Raw genomic sequence first — 25,018 nt, forward strand, 5'->3', positions numbered from 1 at the left:
ACCCCGATATGTCAATCACTGGTGCAAGTAAAAAGACAAGTTGTGTGCAACAACTTATCCCACAGCTTTTAAGCCTCTTGACATGAACACAGACAGGTGAGGAGAAAAGGAGACCGCACACTATATATAATCAGACACATTTTGTCTGATGAAGGGCTGACGCCCGAAACGTGTGAGTGACATTAAACTGTCACGGGAGCTTTTAACTAGTGTGCGGTCTCCTTTTTTCCTTACCTGTGTCTTTCTTGGTGGTCCAGCACCTAGTCTTCAGTTTTTTGGGGGATGTGCGTGTAGCTGCCCAATATGTTTTATGAACACAGGCAGGACCAGAAACATCATCAAAGTAACTGCTAGTCTAATTTAACTGGGTAAACCAACATTGATGTCAGTTTATTGTTTTGTTTTTTTAATAATAATAATTTAATAATTCGAATAATAGTTGCCAGTTGTCAAGTGCACGTTTTTTTTCCTCTAGAATTAATGAATGGCATTATAACACTCCTAATGCACTTGTTTTATTTTGTATTCTTTTTTCTTTTAACTTTTATAACACAAGACAGATTTTAGTTTTACATTCAATTAGTGTCTGTTGTACCGAAACCGTACCGAACCGTGACCCCTGAACCGAGGTACGTACCGAACCGTGACTTTTGTGTACCGTTACACCCCTAATATTGATACATTTAGAGATACTTTAGTTTTAAAGAGGAACTATGCAAGATTTGTACCTTAATTAAACATCTTCAGAGTCATTGCTCCATGGACTGCCTTCTATCTGGCTTCGCTAAAAACAAATGTACTTGGGAGGAGGGTTCACTGTGAGTTTGTTAGACAGTGAAAGTAAGTAAACTGTAGGGGGAGCTGTAGAGAAAAATGACACCAAAAAAGGACCGGACTTGCATAGTTCCCCTTTAATACCAATGTTGCTTGGTTGTGAAAGAGATTTTCGCACAACTAATACTTCAGATTGTACAGAGATGGAGCTCTCTAACCTGGTGCATTGTTAAAGGTGTTAGCTACAAGTTTAATTCCTCCCGGCCAGTAGGTGTCGCACTCACACTCGCCCGCTCTCGCTCGAACCTTCAATCATACTGGTGGCCAGGTAACACGCCTATAGGGAGCGGCTAGTAGCTAAAGCTAAGCTAACGCTAACCGTATTTAACGAGCAGCAGCTCCGGAGTTGACAGCGGACTGGAAACACATCTGAATCATTTCACACTAACTCACCTGCAGATAAACCCGACAAAACCGGAAACGTTACAGTACCGGCTGACCGCTAGTTAGCATTAGCATTAGCACGATGCCATTTTCTCCACAGAGCTATCACGATCAGGCCCCCCCTGAGCGCTGCCTCACGTGACATCAACGTACTAATGCTGTTGGTGCAGAAATCATTTCATGCCGACGTTGCAAACGTAACCAGATATAAATATTTATATATTTTAGACCCGTCAAAATTTATAAAACAATTATTTATATACTACAAAAAAAATCTGTGAAATTAATACTTTTATTCTGCACCCTTCTAGACATTCTATGGATGTATTATTTTTGAAAAAGTTGTAGCTTTAACCTTTAAAAATATTAATGTTTACATTAAAAATTGGCCCAAAAGTGTTTATGATAATGCACATTTATTTACCACGATCCACCCACAGAAGTAAACAGGGCCACTCTTCAGTACAGTTGAGACTACCAGAGGAAACAGGAAATGGCACATCAGAGGATCGATCCAAGGATTTTATGAATGGATGTCAGAGTCAGATCTTTCAAATGAAGATTGATATGAATCGTAAAATTGATTTTTTTAAAAACCCAGCCCTGTTCATCATGGTCACAGGCAGGAGGACGGACGGAGGCGTCTGGTTGTCTGTTTTTAGAGGCGAGGTGATAAACGGAGCTACGGCTGTTAGTCAGATGTCGTTGGTTATTTCCATGTTTCAGAGTCGAGGTGAGGCAAATGTGTTTGAGTATCATCATCATCATCATCATCATCATCATCATCATCATCATCATCATCATCATCATCATCACACTCAGTGGAGATGAGCATCAAGATGCAGAGGCGCTACCTGACAGGCTTTACCTCCCAATTCTTTCATCGTCGGTGATTGCCTGTGATCACATGGTCTACTCCATAATCCATGCTGCTATTATGGGCTGGATCATGGTTGCTGTGCTACACAATGGTTTTGGGGGCTGTATTTAAATTCTGCATCATTTTTTTTTTGCACTGCGCCCAAACCACAGCTGTAACGCTCAGTGCTGACAATGACTGAGCCGAGCCGAGCGTCAGTCCAAACCTGAGACAATCGTCTGAATCGCCTGAATGACATCACATATTGTCATGGAAACGAGCTGCATATAGGCCGCATGTCGTGGGATTCGGATTGGGAGCGTAGATCCATGTGGTAGGTTAATGGCGTCACAAAAATTGGGAAATGCCTGAGTACAACTTTTCTGATGTTCGTGCGCAAGAAGAAAAAAATAGACTTTAAATCTGTGTCACAGGAAGAAGAAGAAGGAGAAGTGAAGTGGGACAGTTTACAGTCCGGTGGGAACAGACTGTACGTCACAGTACAGCAGGAGGGATGACAGATTTAAGTCATGGACTAAAACGTTGACTGAATATTACAGAGTGTGGTAGACAGCACGATGTTCACTAGTTTAGTGGATGTTCTTTTGCACAAGACACAGATTTACAGATCTGAAAACAGGCTACAGATCTTTGCTGATCAATGAACTTTCAGGTGTTTTATCGTTTGTCATAGTTGTTTATATGAAAGCTCCATACAGTATAAAGGTAGATGTTTGTGTTAAAGCTCCATACAGTATAAAGGTAGATGTTTGTGTTAAAGCTCCATACGGTATAAAGGTAGATGTTTGTATTAAAGCTCCATACGGTATAAAGGTAGATGTTTGTATTAAAGCTCCATACGGTATAAAGGTAGACGTTGAAAGCAGTCAGCCAATCAGAGGAGCTGCTCGGAGCCTGGAGCTGTGGCCTCAGTGTGGTTCTCTTCAAACGACTGCGTTGTGTTGACAACCCTGCAGGCTGTGAACGCCCCCTGATAGAAGCTGTTTGTGCTAATTCATTATGAAGGAAGAAGAGTCAGTGGGGAAACTCCAAGTCGGTCACGTGGTGTTGGGCTGAACAACAGTGGAACGATGGTCAGACGGTACAACAGAACACGGCAAACATAAGATGTAAACGTGCAGATAAATGTGCCTTTACTTTCTTTATGAACCATTATGCTGCATTGACATGGAATTGTATTATTTATTGTTATGATCATAGCTATACATACATTGTTATTGCATTGCAAACTGAAGTTAATGTTAAATTCCCTCCAAAATTCCTTGGCGGTGGACGGTAAAAGTTCAAATGTTTTAACTTTGGACGGTATTGCCCTTTACTGTCGGTGACTAACGTTGCAGTCGACGGTAAAGTTTACCGTCCCTTTCTCCTCCACTAAAATGACATCCGGTTTGCCGTCTGTTGGATTCCATGTGAATGCAGCATTAAGGCCCTTTCACACCGGGGACGTTGTTTTCGTGTGAATAATTGGCCTGTCAGTATATTTCTTTCAAACCCCGGTTCTCATCACGAGTCCTTTCACACCGACCAAGAATATTACAATGCAAAAAAGCAACTTTTTTTTTCTCTTTTTGGAGTAAGGTAGATTTTTCTGAGCTTTCGTGCCGCGAATAAACGCATCACCAACCAATCAATCATGTAGCAAAACTTTGGATTATAATTGTCGCATTTCACCATTTTGTGTCGTTTATTTGTCACGTCCTCGGTGAGAAAGGGCCTTTACACTGATAAAATGTGAATGTATCAGAGCTGCGTTCAGCACAACTCTGCAGTGTGGTGTGTGTGTGTGTGTGTGTGTGTGTGTGTGTGTGTGTGGTATTGTTGGGGAGCAGTGAGAGTCTGAACAGCCATTAACAAACCACTAAATCTAAATGTGGGAGCAGCTCAGTGGAGGTCGCTGTAATGGAGGCAAAGTGATTCTTCTTTTTTTTTTTGCACCCAAAATGGCTCTGCTGACGCACTCTGTGGATGTTATTAATTGGGACAACTGGCTGTTAGTCATAAGTGCTGCTCACTCACTCGCTCAGTCCTGTTAGGAAACAGCTTTAACACCATATCTGAACCTGAACCCTCCTGTTGTCCTCCTGGGTCAAGGAAGGAAGGAAGGGAGGAAGGAAGGCAGGAAGGACAAAGGGAAAGAAGGAAGAAAGGAAGGACGAAGGGAAAACGGAAGGATAAAGGGAAAGAAGGAAGGAAGGCAGGCAGGAAAGAAGGAAGGAAGGAAGGCAGGAAGGACAAAGGGAGAGATGAGAGGAAAGAAGGAAGGGAAAAAGGAAGGTAAGATAGGTGGAGGGAGTGAACAGGTCAATTGGGTCAAAAAGGAAGGAAGAAGTAAGGTCGAAGGAAGGAAGGAAGGAAGGAAGGAAGGAAGGAAGGAAGGAAGGAAGGAAGGAAGGAAGGAAGGAAGGAAGGAAGGAAGGGAAGGGAAAAGGAAGGAAAGAAAGATGGAGGGAAGGAACAAATTAGGTCAAGGAAGGAAGGAAGGAAGGGAAAAAGGATTGTGGAAAGAAGGAAAGAAGGAAGGAAGGAAGGGGAAAATGATTGTGGAAAGAAGGAAACGAAAAGGAAGGTAAGATACCGTACATGGAGGGAGTGAATCAAAAAGGAAGGAAGAAGTAAGGACGAAGGAAGGAAGGGGAAAAGGAATGTGGAAAGAAGGAAGGGAAAAGGAAGGAAATAAAGATGGATGGAGGGAACAGATTGGGTCTATTGGATCAAAAGAGGAAGGAAGAAGAAGTAAGGATGAAGGAAGGACTAAAGGAAGGGAAAACGGAAGGAAAGATGGAGAAAAATTGAGGGAAGGAACAGATTAGGTCAAGGAAGGAAACAGAAGGATGGACAAAGGAAGGAAGGAAGAAAGGAAGGAAGGGAAAAAGGAATGTGGAAAGAAGTAAGGAAGGAAGGAAGGGAAAAAGGAATGTGGAAATAAGGAATGGAAAAGGAAGGAAAGAAAAATGGAGGGAAGGAACAGATTAGGTCAAGGAAGGAAGCAGAAAGAAGGACGGACGGAGGAAGTTAAAAAAGATTGTGGAAAGAAGGAAGGAAGGAAGGGGAAAAGGATTGAGAAGGAAGGTAAGATAGATGGAGGGAGTGAACAGATTGGGTCAATTGGGTCAAAAAGGAAGGAAGAAGTAAGGACGAAGGAAGGAAGGAAGGAAGGAAGGAAGGGAAAAAGGATCGTGGAAAGAAGGAAGGAAAGAAAAATGGAGGGAATGATGGAGGGAGGGAACGGAGTGAAGGACGACAGGAGGGTTAAAGTTGAGAATGAGCTGCAGGGTTGGACTGAGCTCAGCCTGTTTGGCTGCGCTGCTCTTCCTGCTTTAATACTGATAATTACTGAGCCTCTGCGCTGCGTTAAAGCTCCTGTTGGCAGGAGGAGATGTTAGACGCTACCGACTGACGGGTCCTGGTCCTGGGCAGATTATTAAAGAGATTTATCGTATTACAGACGAGGTCCATCTAAAGGACCACGATGGAGAGTAAAGTAAACACAGCCGTAGTTATTATTGTCTGCAAACATCAGAGCCAGACTGTGAATTATTAATGGAGGCCCCTTCCTTCCTTCCATGTCATGTTAAATTTAAAAGCTAATATCTCTCCGTGGCCCGCGCCGAGCCGACTCGACTCGCAGGATATCTTCATCTAGTTGTCGGCAGATAACTGAGCTGTGTGAAGCCCGAGTGAGTTAATCCGTCGCCGTCTTCCTTTTGCACCTCGGAGCCACCGCGGAGCAAATCCCTTCATTTGGCAGAGGAGTGCTTTCTGCAGAGCTTTATAAACGCCGCTGCTCTGCTCTGCTCTGCTCTGCTCTGCTCTCCGCCGGCTGCTCGCCTGTGTTTTCATACAGCTGTCATCAGATACTAAGAGCAGGTTAAGCTGAGGTGGCCCGACAGCTTTTAAAGACCGAGGCCACCACCGCCGCTGTAGCTGCTGTAGCTGTAGCTGCGTAAAACTCCAACATATGTAATTGTGTGGAACGTCTCCTCCACAAATGTCACTTAATGAGTCCAGTCGGTGCAGCGAGGTAAGTGATAGCGCTGAAATATTGATGCAGAGTGGGTTTCACCCTGAACCGTCTTGAGCTGCTGCGTTCGAGGGGCCGCGCTCGGTGATTATCCTGCTGATGGGAGGGATGACATCACGGCGCACCGTTCAGGTTTGGAGCGAGAGCGCCCTTAACACACCTTCAGCTGTGTAGTAAGGACGAAGGGAACAAAAGAAGGAAGGACTGAAGGAAGGAAAGAAAGATGGAGGGAAGAAACAGATTAGGTCAAGGAAGGAAGCAGAAGGATTGACGAAGGAAGAAAGGAAGGAAGGAAGGAAGGAAGGGAAAAGGATTGTGGAAAGAAGTAAGGGAGGAAGGAAGGAAGGAAGGGAAAAAGGAATGTGGAAAGAAGGAAGGAAAGAAAGATGGAGGGAAGGAACAGATTAGGCCAAGGAAGGAAGCAGAAGGATGGACGAAGGAAGGAAGGAAGGAAGGAAGGAAGGAAGGAAGGAAGGGAAAAATGATTGTGGAAAGAAGGGAGGAAGTAAGGACGAAGGGAACAAAAGAAGGAAGGACTGAAGGAAGGAAAGAAAGATGGAGGGAAGAGACAGATTAGGTCAAGGAAGGAAGCAGAAGAATTGACGAAGGAAGAAAGGAAGGAAGGAAGGAAGGAAGGAAGGGAAAAGGATTGTGGAAAGAAGGAAGGAAAGAAAGATGGAGGGAAGGAACAGATTAGGCCAAGGAAGGAAGCAGAAGGATGGACAAAGGAAGGAAGGAAGGAAGGAAGGAAGGAAGGAAGGAAGGAAGGAAGGAAGGAAGGAAGGGAAAAAGGATTGTGGAAAGAAGGAAGGAAGGAAGGGAAAAAGGAATGTGGAAAGAAGGAAGGAAAGAAAGATGGAGGGAAGGAACAGATTAGGTCAAGGAAGGAAGCAGAAGGATGGACAAAGAAAGGAAGGAAGGAAGGAAGGAAGGAAGGAAGGAAGGAAGGAAGGAAGGAAGGAAGGGAAAAAGGATTGTGGAAAGAAGGAAGGAAGGAAGGGAAAAAGGAATGTGGAAAGAAGGAAGGAAAGAAAGATGGAGGGAAGGAACAGATTAGGTCAAGGAAGGAAGCAGAAGGATGGACAAAGAAAGGAAGGAAGGAAGGGAAAAAGGAATGTGGAAAGAAGTAAGGGAAAAGGAAGGAAAGAAAGATGGAGGGAAGGAACAGATTAGGTCAAGGAAGGAAGCAGAGGGATGGACAAAGGAAGGAAGGGAAAAAGGATTGTGGAAAGAAGTAAGGGAGTAAGGAAGGAAGGAAGGAAGGAAGGATGGGAAAAGGGAATGTGGAAAGAAGGAAGGAAAGAAAGATGGAGGGAAGGAACAACCATCTTGAGCTGCTGCATTCAAGTAATTATCCTGCTGATGGGAGTGATGACATCACAGTGCACGGTTCAGGTTTGGAGCGAGAGCGTCCTTAACACACCTTCAGCTGTGTAGCGTGATGTAGACGACCTCCAGAGGTGTGTTTGTGTTCACACATCTGGATACAGATTTGAATAGCAGGTGTAAATGGGGTGTTAATAACAGAAATCACAGATCTGTGATTGACGTTTGACTTGTTATACCTCAGAGCCAGAGGGTGTCATCTACTCAGACACTTAACTTCACCCAGCTGCTTTTATTTGAGCTCAGTTTTCTTCTACTTGCTGCTCCACATTCCTCACTTGCTGCCTCCTCTGATAGAGAAGTTCGCCTGTGCAGGTGAAGTCGGTGACTGTAGAAACTGAATTGTCCTTCGGGGATAAAAGAAGCTTTCTGAATCTGAGGCAGGACTGTCCCTCCGTCTGTCCCGTCCTCGTGGACGCTGTGTCTGTGCGAGGCCTCGACACAGCTTCTGCAGATTAGTCACAAACTTACACTTGATAGTCAGAGGTCAAAGGTCAAGGTCATGGTGACGTTTTTCTGCAAATCTTCAAGGAAATCAATTCAAACTGATCAGACTTAGGTCAGGGATGCACCGATTGTGAAACTCTGGGCCGATACAGATGTTTAAGATAAGAATATGGCCGATGGTTGATGGTGTTACTGTGCGTTCACACCAAAAGCTTCCAAAGCGTCAAAACTCCGTAAGTCAATTCATTTTCAATGAGAGCCTGGCGACACTGAGCGTCCAAAGCGTCAACAGGCGTTGCCACGCTTCCAAAGCGTCACCAAACAAGAAGTTGAGCCAGGTTTAACTTTAGGGTAATGAGCTATGACGCGGTTCGGCGGCAACCGGCGGCAGCCTGTCAGAATAAAGATGTCCGTCGGCTGACTTTTTTTTTCTTTTTTTTGTATTTCGGCTCCCCAATGACCAGCGCGATCGAACTTTGACGTCAGTCACGTGACGAGCGGCAAAAGCGGCTGAAAATATTTGCCGTTTTGGGAGCTGTCTTGTCTGAAGCCCGATCTCAAGCGTTTTTGACGCTTTGGAAGCTTTTGGTGTGAACGCACAGTTACAGATGTTTTCTCTCTGTTATTTATTTATTTAACCAAGAAGTCTTGAAAAACTACTGAACTGTTTAAACTCAGTCTTTCAGCCGTTTGAATGAGCACGAATTCAGTCAGACATGTTTGAAACGAACTCTTGCTTCCCGGCAGAGACGCTGCCATTGGTGGATGTCATCAGTATTTTTTCTGACGTCAGTCGAAGAGACGAATTTCAGCCAATACCGCATTCAGCCAAAGCATTGGTGCATCCCTAGTTTTGCTGGTCAGAGGTCAAAGGTCAAGGTCACAGTGACCTCACACATCTCGGTTTGAGCTCTGGACCTGGTCCCAGAGGAACAGGCTCAGTTATTTACATTTTACAGTTTAAATCTGCAGCGTTTGTCTCTGATGACATCACGTTGCCGCGGCGTCGTCGTCGTCCCGGGCTTCGACAGGAAACATTATGATGCTGATAACTATTATTAACCCTGCCTGATTATTTTCCATGTAGCTGTTTGTAAAGCCGCGCCTCTTCCTGGATGGCTGCTCTTTAATGAGGCCTCGTTAAAAAACATCTACATCTGTGGCATTTCCCCTTTAATGAGAGCGCCGCGGTCTCCGTGCCGATGCCCTTTCACAGCCAGCCAGCCAGCGAGCGCCACCGCTGCTGCTGCTCTTTTCCAAAACAACATGGCCGCGGCTTATGGGGTTTTAATTTCGGTCTCCGTGGGAGGAGCAGAGGCCTTCGGGGGGCGAGCGAGGAAATTGAATCAGCGCTGATGGCGTCCTGGGAGAGACGCACAACAACACACAGTAACACACCGTGATGCACCGGGAGGCTCGGCAGCTCTGTGAGATACAGCGCCGAGCCTCAGGGGAGAAGACTGAGAGGAAGATGGCTGCGTGTGTGTGTGTGTAGCTTAAAGGAAAAATCCTCTTATACTCCTACACATAGTCAGTTTTCAATGTGAAATTCACTCTGGGAGATTTTTTTCTTCCTTCTTGTGAACACGCTGAGTTTCCTGCAGCGGTTTGTGAGCGGAGGCGAGCCGCCCCCGCTGAATTAATGACCGCCCCCTCCCACCCCCACGGTCGTCAGGAGATATTAAAACGCTCTCACTGAACGAGACCTTAAAGGCCTCGTCTGCTGCTCCACTCCACAAGACTTCAGCCACTAATTATGATTTTAAATTCAACACAAACGTCTCGTCTTCGTTTTTAACTGAATCTGATTCATCCTTAGCACAATAATTGCTTTTATTGTTTTATTGGATCTTTACTGAACTAAAATGTTATGCAGTATTGTCATACCGTTCCTATCAACCACTTTCCGGAGAATGACGCTGGGTGTCGCCATGACACTCCATTCCACCGTTACTGTATTGTTGATAGCATAGACTGGTTGATAGACATTGGCTGTGATGACTTTATTTATAATCATCACGTAATTTTAATGACAACAATACGGACGAGGTTTTAGCTTCATGTCACATTTTCACGTCACTATATCACTGTTGCAACTACTCTGATGTTTATGAAGTCCATAAAACAAATTGTTGAACAAACATTTTAGATTAGCTGGGCTAACCGTTAGCTGTTAGCCGTTAGCAGTGTCAATAAACAATAACTCAATAAACGGCCCATGAAAAAAATATTTTTTCCAGCGGATATCCTAGTTCCAACATGACTGAGCTAACTGGAGTAGTTTCATGTCGTGTCCGACAACAGGAGGGTTTTAACAGCTGACGTCCTGATGTTAGTTTGCTGCTGCTGTTAGCTGTCAGCAGCAGCAAAGCTAACAACTATGATAACCATGACTAATTACAAAAACGTGCACACAGAAATAGTAATGTTTGTTCAATAATTCGTTTTATAGACTTAACAAACATCAGATTTAGTCAAAACGGTTTTGGCAGCCCGGAGCCCCCACATTTGGTACCTACACCGGTGGCTAACACTACCAGTTAGCCGCTCGCTACAATGCTACTAAAACCCACTTCCTTTGTGGCGTGACGCAATGGATCATGGGAAAATAAAGTGGTGGATATATATATATATTTTTTTTTTTTGCATATATTCATTTATTTATTGTTTTATTTTATCATATGCCATTTATGCAATTTTTATTTTATTCTATACTCACTATTCCAAGAATACCCTACTTTCCGGACTATAAGCTGCTACTTTTTCCCCGCCCCGGTGTCCCAGCTCTCGTCTCTGCGGCACCGCGACACAAACGCGCTCCGTAACCCATAATCTTTTGTTCATGACGGTTAAGACTACACAAACACACACGGCGTAACATCGTATATGTCACGTAACGTTATCCACCGCTCCATTTATTGATTTTTCGCCGGCTTCGTTGTGAACAAATGGACATGGAGGAGAGGAGCGTAACCAAAACAGTGGAAAAGCGAGTGGACTTACACAGTTCCCGACTGTCTTTCTGTGTAAATATCTCATGTTACAACATGAAAACCTGCAGCTTACATTCAAGTGCGGCCTATATATGTACAAAATGTATTTTCTTTTAAAATGTAGCTGGTGCGGCTTATATTCAGGTTCGCTCAATTTTAAATTTATATTCAAAATCAGCTCATGGTGCATTATCTTCTTTTAAAAGCAGACAAAAAACATTTATTTTCTCACAAGCTTTTAGTTTTTTATTGTTTTTAATGTGCAACATTTCCTTCTTTTTGTTACGCTTTGTTTTGTTTTTGTGAAGCACATTGAGTTTGCACTTGTCGCATGAAATGCTCTATATAAATGAAATAGTTATTGTTTTATTTACTCACTCTATCTTGTCTTTATGAGTGTGAGAGCGTTTCCCTTGAAAGGTTTGTGTGTGTTTATTATTTTATCACGTGAAGCACTTGGGGCTGCGTTTTCTGTCTGAAAAGTTCTCTGTAAATAAAGTTTGACTGGCGGTGAAGTGGTGACATTTCCTACTATATCCAGAGGGTTAGAGGTCAGCGTCAAGCGTTGACCCGTGTCGATCTCCTCCACGTCGTTGAACGTAGCTTTGTTGCATCAGCACCTGAGGAGTTGTTTAGTGTCGCAGCAGAAGCAGAACAACAACAACTCTTTCCAAAGGCGGCCGTATTTACACGTCTCTGTATCACACTTTTCTCTGAGTCTGGACAGACATGAATGTAAATTGCGTCTGGACTGGTTTGCGGAGGCGAAGTGGATTCTAGTTTCCTCTCCAAACGTTCTCCTGAGTGCAGCAATTTGACTGCAGAGGAAAAACAGCAGCGCGGAGCTCTTCAGAGGACACTGAACTGTCTGTCTGAGGTTTTTTTTATCAGCCGTGACAATTCAGCCTCCAGTAGAAGAACACAAGCATTTTATCTTTCAGAGAAAAAAGGAGAGAGAAAAAGAAAAAGGGAAAAACCGACACAGTGGCCGAGAGCGGGAGCAGTAACACGCTTTTAAAACGATTGAATCACCATCACTTTGATTTACAGTCTGCTCCATAATGAGAGGAGGGAACTACAAATGATGCATTCAAAGACATGAGACTTCTCTCCTTCTCCTTCTTGTCCTGGTTCCTCCTCTCAGAGACAGACAGAGTCACATCTTAACGATGAGATGACTAATGAGAGCAGGAATCCAGAGGAAAACGAGGAGCGAGGAGGGAAACATCACCGTGCTAAACTGTAGAATAATGAACCTTTTTATTTTTAGAAAGCAGGCTGAGTCATCGGCGGTGTGTTTGTGTTTGTCATCTTAAACATCATTTATACTGGAGACATCTGAAGTTTATGGTCAATACAGGAAGTGGAGGAATGTGTAGTAGTGTAGCAGCAAATCACTGTGTTAAAGCTCCATACAGTATAAAGGTAGATTAAAGGTAGGTTTGTGCACTTAGTTTTCTGAAATAACCTTTTTCAGTGAGCAGACATTAAAAATGATTATATTTGGAAACTCCTGCTAAAGTGGAGATTTGGGAATACTTTAGTTTTGTTGTTGCGTGTATAAATAGGAGAAAACTGAGTTTTAAGGAGGAACTCTGCAGGATTTCCACCTTAACTCAGCTCCATGTGTCCCTTGTCTCCAGCTCCAGAGTCCTAGTTCTGGTTACCAGACAGAGTTGTTTTAGAGGTAAATTCATGCGAAACCACTGATGCACGTTGCCTTCAGGGACAGTTTTTCATCAAGCAGTCTCTGCATTTCCCTCTAAAACAACTCTGTCTGGTAACGTTGTGTTATTATCTCATAGCGTGGTGAATGTGCAGGTCACAACTTGTCCACCAGAGCGTTGTGGAGTTGTTGGATTGTGTATTTGATGAGTTTGATGAGGGAAACCAAGAAATCCCATGAGCCTCCGTAGCGTAGCTCTGAGCAGCTCACGGCTCTGCTCCGCCGTTCTAAAAATAGCTTGCACCGACAATTAAAGGTAACGAACCTACTGCTATGACTATAGGGATTATGGCAATGTGCCAATTTGCCAAAATGTTGAACTATCCTTTTAAGTGTTCAGCTGCTTTCTGCTGGTTTTACTCCAACTCGACGGTGTATTTATCTGGGTTCATTTAAATAAAAATCTTCATGGAAGTGATCCGGTGTGTATTGAAAAACGGGAAATATTATTTTTTATAAATAATAGATCCTCAGCTACATGAGAACACGACCTTTGTCCTGACGCTGAAACACACACACACACACACACACACACACACACACACACACACACACACACACACACACACACACACACACACACACACACACACACACACACACACACACACACAGATCCTGTAAATGGGAGCAGATGCTCAGGACCTGACCAGACTTGTCTGTGACTGTAATTACCACACACGCACACACACACTGCAGCTTCATCCCATGAGAGAACACCACAGATAAACACTGTTTCACTCTTTGTCGTTTTGGATCAAAAATAGTTCAATTTATCGTGTGTGTGCATGTGTGTGTGTGTGTGTGTGTGTGGAGGGTTTTCCTCTGTGAGACGTGTTGAACTCTCAGCCAACCGGTTCTCAGCGTTGCATCATGCAGCAGAGCGGAGGAGGTGGTGGTGAAATCCCTGGTGCAGCTGCTGAGGAGGAGGAGGAGGAGGAGGAGGAGGAGGAGGACAGCGGTGGTGTTGCAGAGTGTTACATCAGCTCTGCTTATTTCTGATAATAAATAAATAAACTAAAATAGAATAAACAAAGTCGTCTTTCTTTCACAGAACGAAGGAGGAGAGCCGCGTGAGTCGCCGCTTCGACCTTCAACTTTCACACCGTTTGCAAATAAGACAGAACTCCAAATGACTAAACGATGCTTTTAGAAAAAAAAAACCTTTTCTGTGTCGCTTTGAATAATTGATATCCTCAAATTACAGCGGGATATGAAAACCTGCCCCTCTAATTGATTCATTAGACCTCAGCTCCCTCTGTTATTCATGCCTCCCTGTCAAAGATCAGAAATTACTGGATTAAAACCGAATGACTCAGTCTTAATTGAGGTGCAAAACCCGAGGGTCATTTTTTATTCTTTTACTTATTCTTTGGAAATATAATAATAATAAATATAATAAATGATACGTCACCGGGAGCAAGCAGCACTCATTAAAAGTCTTCATAAAAAATAATTAGCAACAGTTATCTAAACTTCCTCCAGGTGTAGTGAAGGGTGGAGAACATGTGGCTGATTCTGTCTTCAACATCCGTTAAAGACACGTTCTTAATGTTAAAAACTGCACTCTTACCAAGAATATTTGTCTTATTTCTAGTCAAAAATGTAATTTCTAGTCAAAACAAATCTAATTATACTTAAAATAAGACTAATCACATTAAAAAGCAGCTTGTTTTTAGACACTTTTCACTTCTTTCAAGCATATTTTCACTTGAAATAAGTAGAAAAATCTGATAGTGGAGCAAGTTTTTCTTTCTTATTACAAGCACCGGCAGATTTTTCTACTTATTTCAAGTGAAAATTTGTCTGAAACAAGTGAAAATGATCTAAAAACAAGTTCATTTTTAGGTGATGAGTCTTATTTTAAAGTGGAAAGAGTTTAGTTTTGACTAGAAATGAGACATTTTGACAAGAAATAAGACAAATATTCTTGGAAAGAGTTTTTGCCTGTAATACAAAGGATCCATCACATGTGCAGCCTTGTCAGTGTGTTGGAGCAGAGCGTGTGATGGATGGAGGGCGAGTGTTCACACCTTCGATGATGATAATGATGATGATGATGGTCAGTGACCTGTTTCTGTCCCTTGTTTCCTCCGTCTGATCCGGTTTCAGATGTTCCCAGGTCTCATGTCCTCGTCTCAGTTCAGTGGACGTCCCGTCAGTCAGTCAGGGGCTCATTGATTCACCCACGTGGTACAAAACGCTTCAGTGACTCATCAAACCCACAGTCCTTTGTGTTGTGTGGGTGTTTTTTTTTTATGTTTTTGTTTGGACAGATGCTCAAGTTTCAGTTGGTGGAACTAAAATGCTGTATACTGTATATGGAGCTCTAGTATAAACAGGTCTGTGTCAGCCAATCAGAAGACAGGAGGAGGCTCTGAGCTTCTCTTCTGATTGGCTGACTGTTTTCTGAGTGGTCAAATAGAAAATAGAGCAGATTTCAGAATAAAACACTCAGAGAAACCAAATCCTGCAAAGTGTTGGTTGGATGGATGATGTTGTCCAGGTGGTGAGGGGGCGGGTCTTCGTTGTGACATCACAAAGTGACAGGAAGTCCTGACGGCTGGTTTTAAGGCTCAGTCTCTGAATACAGGCTGTGTGCATTTCTTACTGAGGCTTTGATACTTTCACAGTATTAATATAGAACCTAGAGCTGCTTTATAATCACACTACACATGGACATCTACCTTTATACTGTATGGAGCTTTAACACAAACATCTACCTTTATACTGTATGGAGCTTTAACACAAACATCTACCTTTATACTGTATGGAGCTTTAACACAAACATCTACCTTTATACTGTATGGAGCTTTAATACAAACATCTACCTTTATACTGTTTGGAGCTTTAACACAAACATCTACCTTTATACTGTATGGAGCTTTAACACAAACATCTACCTTTATACTGTATGGAGCTTTAACACAAACATCTACCTTTATACTGTATGGAGCTTTAACACAAACATCTACCTTTATACTGTATGGAGCTTTAACACAAACATCTACCTTTATACTGTATGGAGCTTTAACACAGACATCTACCTTTATACTGTAGCCTATGGAGCTTTAGATGTTTGTACGTCTCCCCCTCAGTCTCTCCATCTTCATCCTCATGAGTCTGATTTGTTTTGTCAAATGTCTTGAAATGTGAGTGAGGACGTGGACACTTGTCCCTGACAGGGTCTTCAGTCTACAAGACTCAGTCAAACCAGGTCACTGCTTTTTTACCTGCGGGAACCGGCCTGAGCCACATGTTCATGTTCATGTTCGGAAACATGACGCAGCTCGTCTGCAAACACATGAACAACAGGAAGCTCTTTCTGCAGCCATCATGCTGTACACATAATAACACTGGATTCATATCAGCACTCACATAGTAAATGACTGGACAGATAACAGCGACTGAAAACACACAGACCATTCATGACGCATCGTATCGCACCGACTCTCCGGATGTTGTATTTTATTTAAGAGGCTCTATATCATAAAGTAATGAAGTGAGAGGTCATGAGATCCACAGACAGAAGCTCTGTTCTGTTCTCAGTGTTTGGTGCTGTTGATCCTCAGTCACCAGACACAGGCAGCTGCTCTATTTTTAAACAAATAAACTACAGTCCCAGGTTGACATAAGGACAACCCATAAACATCTTTACTATTAATCCTTTAGATTCTCTAGTTGGTCTGAAAACATCTCTCCAACATCTGCAAACTGCTTAAACCAGAGATCTACTGCACACTGCAAAAACTCAAACTCTTAACAAGAACATTTGTCTTATTTCTAGTCAAAACAATCTCATTCTACTTAAAATAAGACTAATCACATTAAGAAGCAGCTTGTTTTTAGACACTTTTAACTTCTTTCAAGCAAATTTTCGCTTGAAATAAGTAGAAAAATCTGATAGTGGAGCAAGTTTTTCTTTCTTATTACGAGCACAAAAAACTTGCTTCCATTGTCAGATTTTTCTACTTATTTCAAGTGAAAATTAGTTTGAAACAAGTGAAAATGATGTAAAAACAAGTTAATTTTTAGATGATGAGTCTTATTTTAACTGGAAAGAGGTTAGTTTTGACTAGAAATAAGACAAATATGCTTAGAAAGATTTTAAGTTTTTGCAGTGTAAGTTCTAATCATTGAAAAAAGACGCTCAGCCCTAATTAAACTTTCACTTTATGAACTTAAAGGTGCTTGTAACTTCAACTATTTAACACTTTTCTTATTCTTAACAAACGTACAAAGTGCTTTACCGAAAAAGAAAAAAAAAAGCAGGAATTTAAACACATTACCAAACAGAAGTATGATTAATGGGAAAATACATAGAGAACAAACACATCTTCATTAATGGATAAAAAACAAAAAAAGTACAAAAAATCCAACATAAAGCTTTTTTTTATATGAATAATTTGCCTATGAATTGATTGTGAAACTTCACATTTCTTCCACGTAGGCGTCACAAAAACGAGAAAATAACAACTCAGAGGTAAATGTTCGTGGTGCTGTGACAGGTCACTGGGTCGTGTGATTTCTGTTTGTATTTCCTGGCTTCACTGCTGAATATTAATCCGTCCTCTCTCTCTCTTTCTCTGTGTGTGTGTGTGTGTGCTGCAGGTAGCGGCTCAGGCTGTGTTGTTCATGTGTATGAACACCGCTGGGATCTTCATCAGTTACCTGTCGGACCGGGCTCAGCGCCAGGCCTTCCTGGAGACGCGGCGCTGCATCGAGGCTCGACTGCGACTCGAGACAGAAAACCAGAGACAGGTACGGTCCCATCTGACCAAAGGTGTTGTCTTCTTATATTATTGATCTTCTGCATTTTCCAATCATGTTCACACTCCAGTGACGTATCCACTCCCAGTGAGGAGTTCCTTCTCTGTTTCAAATCATTTCTAAAACCTCTTTAAAGCAGCTTCTTACCCACTCTATTTTAAAGCAAATACAAAGAACTTTTAACTGGATGCAAAGGTCTTTGGATGTCGGTGTGACCTACAAGCAAATGAGGCCATCGGTGGGAAAATGAGCTGTTTCTAAATAGTCTAACTCTTTACCTTTGGTGCGACGGACGAAACGATTAACGACACTCAGACCGGAGGAGACAGGAGGCTTTACATTAGCATTGAGTTGTTGCTACGCTAGCCAGTAAAAACGCAGCTCAATTTCATCGCTATATTTTCATCATGGCCAATACTGGGACAGAATCCGCGCCAAAACCAACACAATGCTTTAAATGAACTAATTGTAAGTTTTGATAGTTTCCACATAGCTAACGTTAGCATTAACAACTTAATTTCTTTCCTCACCAAGAGCTGTCACTGCAGATGTCTTCTCCCGTTTTTTATTTTTTATTTTTATCAAATGACGTTAGCATGCTAGCCAGCTAGTTCCAGCCAAGTCACTGTATCAGAACAGCTGCTAATGCTAACGTTTAGCACATAGCAAAACAATTAGCTCTTATGTGCTGCTAAGCTAAACTAAGCCGGGATCATCCCTATGTTCCCCACTTTGTATGGGATCCATACAAAAAGGGTCCTATGTTCCCCGCTTTTCCCCAAAAGGACCCGGGGAAACATGCAATTTTTGGTCCCATACCTGGAAGTGGAGTTGTGACTTTGCAGATTTTTGCCTATTTTTGAGTGACTAGTTGAGTTGTGACTTTGAGTGAGAAGTGGAATTGTCCCATTGGTTGGGTTTAGGCAATGAAGAAAGGAGTTGATTAAGTTTAGTAAATAGACCAGGTAGAGGCTAGACAGGCCAGATAGATAGAGTCCAGAATAAGTAGAGAGAGCCCATCGACGTAGGACCCTTTTTTTTTTCAGAAAAAGGGTCCTATGTTCCCCAGTATGTATTGCGACCGGGGAACATAGGACCCTTTTTGGTAAAAACGGAGAACATATGACCCTCTTTCAAAAAGAGGGTCCTATATTCCCCCGATCAGGGAACATAGGACCCTTTTTGGTAAGAACGGGGAGCATAGGACCATTTTTCAAAATCGGCTACGCTCCCACTAAGCCAATGAGATCACAGAGTGGAGTCAAACATGGACGCTGCATTGATCTGACACTGTCTCACACACACACACTGTTTGAGTCAGACACTTACAGGAGTGTACACACAAACACTCACTGGAGCTATTAGACCGTCTAACTGACACACACACAGTGACACACACTTTGTTTAGGCTCTGCTGTGGACGGTGAGGCTCTGAGAAGCCGCAGAAAGCTTTTACTGGGTCGAGTTTCCTGGATTCGACCCTGATAAATGTTGTGATGGTCGTAATGGAGCGAGGAGCCGCAGCCCCCCCCGACCCCCCCCCCCACCCCGTACATACAGATCGCCTTAATGCGAATCAATCAGTGCAACATGTTTGTTGTAAGAACAGAGAGCCTCCTTCAGTGTGTGTGTGTGTTCCTCTGACCAGGAACTGTGGATAGAAAACAGAAGCTAGAAGCTGCTTTATTTATTTATTTATTTATAATTAAATACTTTATTTATCCCCATAGGGAAATTATTGTATCCAGCACCTTAACATACTGTATAGGAACATACAAACATCATCACATAAAAATCACATTAAAACAATGTAAATCAATATAACTGCCACATTGAGGCCGACATGTGGATGAACTGTGCATATAAGTTACAAATTGATTAATTTAACCCTCCTGTCGTCCTTCTGGGTCAAATTGACCCAATCTTTTCCCTTCCTCCATCCTTCCCTCTTTCCTTTCTTTCTCCCTTCCTTCTTTCCACAATCCTTTTCCCCTTCCTTCCTTGAACCCATCTGTTCCCTCCCTCCATCTTTCTTTCCTTCATTTCTCCCTTCCTTCTTTCCGCAATCTTTTTTCCTTTCCTTCTTTCCTCCCTTCTTTTCCTTTGTCCATCCTTCTGCTTCCTTCCTTGACCTGATCTGTTACCTCCCTCCATCTTTCTTTCCTTCCTTTGTCCTTGCCCTTTTCCTTCCTTCCTTCCTTCCTTCCTTCCTTCCTTCCTTCCTTCCTTCCTTCCTTCCTTCCTTCCTTCCTTCATCCCATTTGTCCTTACTTCTTCCTTCCTTTTTGACCCAATTGACCCAATCTGTTCCCTCCCTGCATCTTTCTTTCCTTCCTTTTCCCTTCCTTCTTTCCACAGTCCTTTTTCCATTCCTTCCTTCCTTCCTTCCTTCTTTCCCTTCATCCTTACTTCTTCCTTCCTTTTCGACTCAATCTGTTCCCCCCCTCCATCTGTCTTTCCTCCTATCTTTCCCTTCCTTCTTTCCTCCTATCTTTCCCTTTGTCCTTCCTCCCTTGACCCAGGAGGACAACAGGAGGGTTAAGCGGAATAAAATAGCAGAAAGTGCATTCAGAATGGCCATCGTAGTGACAAGTAGCGTATATAACTGAATATAACATGTGTTCAAGTCTAAAATGTGACAGGGGTTCGAATTCTTTCTTAAAATGCTGCTTTTTGTTGTTGCTGCTTTCATCCGTCCAGCCGTCCACCCGTAGCGAGCGTATAGCGGCAGGACGGAGGAACGCAGCGTGAATGGAGATGGAGGTTGTCAGCCGGCGGCCGCGGGGCCACGGCCACAGGCTCAAATCAAGCTGTGCTAATGACTCTCAGAGCTCATCTGACACACAGTCCTCTGGCTCTCAGCTGTCCAAACCAGAGTCCATGTCCACTGGAGCAAACACACACACACACACACACACACACACACACACACACACACACACACACACACACACACACACACACACACACACACACACACCGCTGCCCCCGTTTACTGTCCACACACTGCAAAAAATGTCCAAATATCAGCTCTAGTAAACAAAAGACGAAGGTACAGTAACCTAAATAAAAATACAGCGGTCAATCCAGTCCTTCTTGATTTAAAACTGGGACTTTTCTTTCTTGTCTGACTTATAATGTGATTATCAGAGGAGGCAAAAGACACAACAACCAGTCTCCAGCTGAGAACCAAGGTTGGTCTTTCTACTAATTTACTAGGATGATGAGCTGATGGCTAGTCTGCAGCCATTATTTAAATTTATTTTATTCTTTTTTTCTTGATACATACATTATCTAATTTGTAGAGGAAGGAGGTAGACTACATAAATTGGTTTAATTCTGCCCCCTTTTCATTCAGGAGTTGCATTATTTTTTGTATCAAACCGTTTTTTATTTCTTTTTTCAATGAATGAAACAAATAAATAAGCTCTGTAAGTGAAGAGCAGGTAATTGCATCTGTCGACCTTCAGTCCCAGTGGATTTGTGAATCAGAGGCTGTTACAGTAAACACAGAGAGGAAGCTCAGCTGGCGTCAGGTCTAACTACAGATTCACCGGTCTCCTCCATAGTTTCACACTAATTCATTTTTGATTTATTTTGACCTCTTCAGGCTCCCGTAGAAGGAGTAGCTGTGTATGGGAGTGGTAAAGAGCTCGTTGTCGTCATTTGCTGGTTGTTGTATTGTACTGAGGTCTGTATGAGGGCGTTTGTTTGGATGTTTAATGAGCTGATGGAGGCGGTGGCAGAATTTAACCTCCTGTTCTGATAAAAGAAACTTACCTACGTTACCAGACAGAGTTGTTTTAGAGGTAAATACAGAGACTGCTTGATGAAAAACTGTCCCTGAAGGCAACGCGCATCAGCGGTTTTGCATGAATTTCCCTCTAAAACAACTCTGCTCACGGCTCTGCTCCGCCGTTCTAAAAATATCATGCACCGACTATTAAAGGTAACAAATTTACTGCTATGACTATAGGGATTAAGGCAATGGCCAATTTGCCAAAATGTTGAACTATCCCTTTAAAGCTGCAGCTCATGAGCCAGAAAATCGATCAGGAATTGGACTGATAAACAGGATCAATGATTGACAGGTGAGCCAGTGCTGCAGCTCTGAGACTCTGAGGCGAAGACGACGTCTCTGTGAAAAGGAAGACGTGGACATTTCTTGCAGCGTCTCTCCAGCTCGGCCCTGCAGCGCTCGGCTCACATCAGACACGCTCGGCTGAAACACTCGTCTGTCTGGACCTTCATTGGTGGGAACGAGGCCGTTCCACTTTTCCACCAGGACGGAGGAGGACAGGGACACCCGCTGTCCCACATCTGTCCCACATCTGACCTCTGACCTCTGAGCTTCTAGGATCTGAACCAGGACCAGTCCAGACCTGGTTCCACTGGTTCTGATGAATGAACATAGATGGATCTCATCAGCCACAGGGATGTTGAGACATTTAAAGGGATAGTTCATTTTGGCAAATCGGCCCATTGCCATAATCCCTGTAGTCATAGCAGTAGGTTCGTTACCTTTAATTGTCGGTGCAAGCTGTTTTTAGAACGGCGGAGCAGAGCCGTGAGCTGCTCAGAGCTACGCTACGGAGGCTCATCATGGGATTTCTTGGTTTCCCTCATCAAACTCATCAAATACACAATCCAACAACTCCACAACGCTCTGGTGGACAAGTTGTGAGCTGCACATTCACCACGCTATGAGATAATAACACAACGTTACCAGACAGAGTTGTTTTAGAGGGAAATACAGAGACTGCTTGATGAAAAACTGTCCCTGAAGGCAACGCGCATCAGCGGTTTTGCATGAATTAAAGGTAACAAACCTACTGCTATGACTATAGGGATTATGGCAATGGGCCAATTTGCCAAAATGTTGAACTATTCCTCCAAACAGGAAGTGATTCCAACAGGTGTCATTATGTAGGGTCAGACTTTATTTGATCATGATTAACAACTCTACTTTTGGTCCTTTTTTTTTTAAATTGCATATTAAAGATAATCAAAAGTAGAGGAATAAAAACAAAACATACAGAGATCAAAGCTGTGAAAGAGGCGACAGGTCACACTGATGGAGGATGTGATAAAGAACGATGGAAGACGTGATACGGTCCATTTTAGAGGTGACTGAAATATGTAGTCATGAATATGGATGTGAATGTTTTGTTCATTTTGTTCTTGTTGGGGGTTCAAAGTTTCTATCAGGGTTAGACTGTTGAATATCTAATATAATACAACTTCATATAAAACAATACGATATGACATAAATAATATTATATAACAATCTCTGGATGTTTCTCTGCGACTGTGAAGCAGCAGAAACAGTTTCAAAGTTCCTGCCGGTGGTTTTCTGGGTGAAGACTCTCGGGTGCTCGGGGATCTGAAGGAGGCAGTCGCTTGGCGCCGGTGCACATCCCAGAGGACGGGAAAATAAAATAAAATAACAGAGAGAGGGAGGGAGGGAGGGAAGGAGAGAGGGATGCTGCTTCGCTCCCACTCCAAATCTGTTTCTGCTCTCGCCAAGCTGGGCTCTTGTTGTTGTTGTTGTTGTTGCTGAGGGTCTGGAGGATTTACAGGAGAAGCTCAGTCTGGCTTAAACTTCTTTCTTTTGTTTCTTCCAGACAGACTTTTATGTAATTTTAGTTTTTACTCTTAGTCTAATACTCTCTGTCTTCCTCCTGCATCTGTTTAATTCTCCTTCGCCCTTAATCTTATTTTTTTTATTCCCTGTAGAACACGGAGCTGCTGAATATTTATCGAACTCCGGTGGTTTTTAATTTTAGGGTTTTATCGCTCAACTTTGATCCCTGAGAGACTTGTGTTGTGTTGTGTTGTGTTTATGAGAAGCAGAAAAACAGCAATAGGTCGATTTCTTGCCGGTTTAAAGAACGAGAAGCAGAAGAATTTCACTTGATCCAAGAAAATTCCTGCTGCTGATTTTATGTCGGGTGGAAAAAGCTGCTGTTTCGTGACAGATTCAGTCATTTTTTTATGAAGAATCTTGAGTTTTCAGACGTTAAACAGACAAAAACAACAACTTTAATGTGTTTTGCACAGATGCTGAATAAAAGCCTGATGTTCTCTCCTCTCCTCTCCTCTCCTCTCCTCTCCTCTCCTCTCCTCTCCTCTCCTCTCCTCTCCTCTCCTCTCCTCTCCTCTCCTCTCCCTCCCACAGGAGAGACTGGTGCTGTCAGTCCTGCCACGTTTTGTAGTTTTGGAAATGATCAACGACATGACAAATGTAGAGGATGAACACCTCCAGCATCAGTTTCACAGAATCTACATCCACCGCTACGAGAATGTCAGGTGAGGCTGAGAGACCGCTCGTCCACCTGCAGCTTCAGATCAGACTGAGACAGTATGTTTACATGACAGCTGAAAAAAACTAACTATGGCTTTAATCTGACTACAACTAGACAACTGAAGTGCATGTAGACGCATTAGTCCAACTTTAAGAGGAACTAAGCAGCATTTCTCCCGTGGCTATGCTTCATTTTTACCGGCAATCTTTTATTTATGACGGTTAAGACTACACAAATATACACGTCGTAACATCGTATATGTTATATAACGTTATCCACCGCTCCATGTATTGATTTTTCGCCGGCTTTGTTGTAAACAAATGCACATGGAGGAGAGGAGGGTTAGCAACACAGCAGAAAAGCGAATGCACTGGCATAGTTCCTTTTCTCCAGATCTGACTATAACACCCAGACGATACGATTGGAAACCGGTTTTCTCCTGCCTGTATTCGTCTTAATCTGACTGAAACTAGACAAAGCATGTGCGCACGCTTCACAACAGTAGAGACGGCACAAAGTGGAGCAGAGAAGCCTGAACCTGTCCGGTCGGGAACGGTAGTTGAGAACTTTTTTATATCCAGTAGGGGTGGGAGAAAAAATTGATTCACGTAAATATCGCGATATCTTTTTTTTTCAAAAATCTTTTTTTTTTTTTTTTGAAAATTGATTTATTTTTTGTATTGTTTTTTTTTATTTTTATATTGTGCAATGTGCATTTGTTCGCCTTTTCTACATACAGAGAGCACAGGTTTTGAAAAGGGTTTAAGTTCACTTTATAATGGAGTATGTTAATTTATAGGCTCCTACAGTACGTGTGTGCAGATAAATGTTAAAAATGCTAAAGACTAAAAATTGAGAGAATCGGCAATATCGTAGAATCGCAATTTAAATCGAATTGCCATCCAAAAAATCGTAGAAGAATCGAATCGGGAGAAAAGCATATCGTCCCAGCCCTAATATCCATTTATTTAGTAGGTGACAGAAAAGTCAACTGGAAAGCGGTCCGGTCCGTATTAACCTGCTGAAACGACGCGTATCGCCACCTAGTGTTGAGGAGGAGGACACCGTCAGTTATTCCAGTTTCCCTGTTGCATGTAAACTGGGACAAGGACAGAACTCAGACGAGACACTGAACTGGAGCGATGAGCAGAGCTGGAGTTTCCTCAGCTCCTCACTCATGAACTCAAACCTCTGAGACAGAGGTTTATGCTCACACTGTTTCTCTGCATGCTTTTTACTTTCATCCCCCCAAAAATGAGGCGATTTATC

The 25,018-nt window shown here is 42.8% G+C and overlaps 1 protein-coding gene across 1 annotated transcript in view; it reads left to right on the forward strand.

Annotated features, from left to right (window-relative positions):
- Positions 1–25,018, forward strand: part of adcy8 (adenylate cyclase 8 (brain)) — a gene marked incomplete at both ends in the record, with an annotated part of 122,278 nt that overhangs the window by 30,091 nt on the left and 67,169 nt on the right. The window contains 2 exons of the mRNA XM_083990706.1: positions 17,286–17,435; positions 23,623–23,753. Coding sequence (XP_083846832.1) covers positions 17,286–17,435; positions 23,623–23,753 — 281 coding nt within the window. The remainder of the gene's footprint in view (positions 1–17,285; positions 17,436–23,622; positions 23,754–25,018) is intronic.

The sequence above is a fragment of the Trachurus trachurus genome, assembly GCF_905171665.1.
Source record: "Trachurus trachurus genome assembly, chromosome: 17".
In the NCBI taxonomy this organism is placed as follows: Eukaryota; Metazoa; Chordata; class Actinopteri; order Carangiformes; family Carangidae; genus Trachurus; species Trachurus trachurus.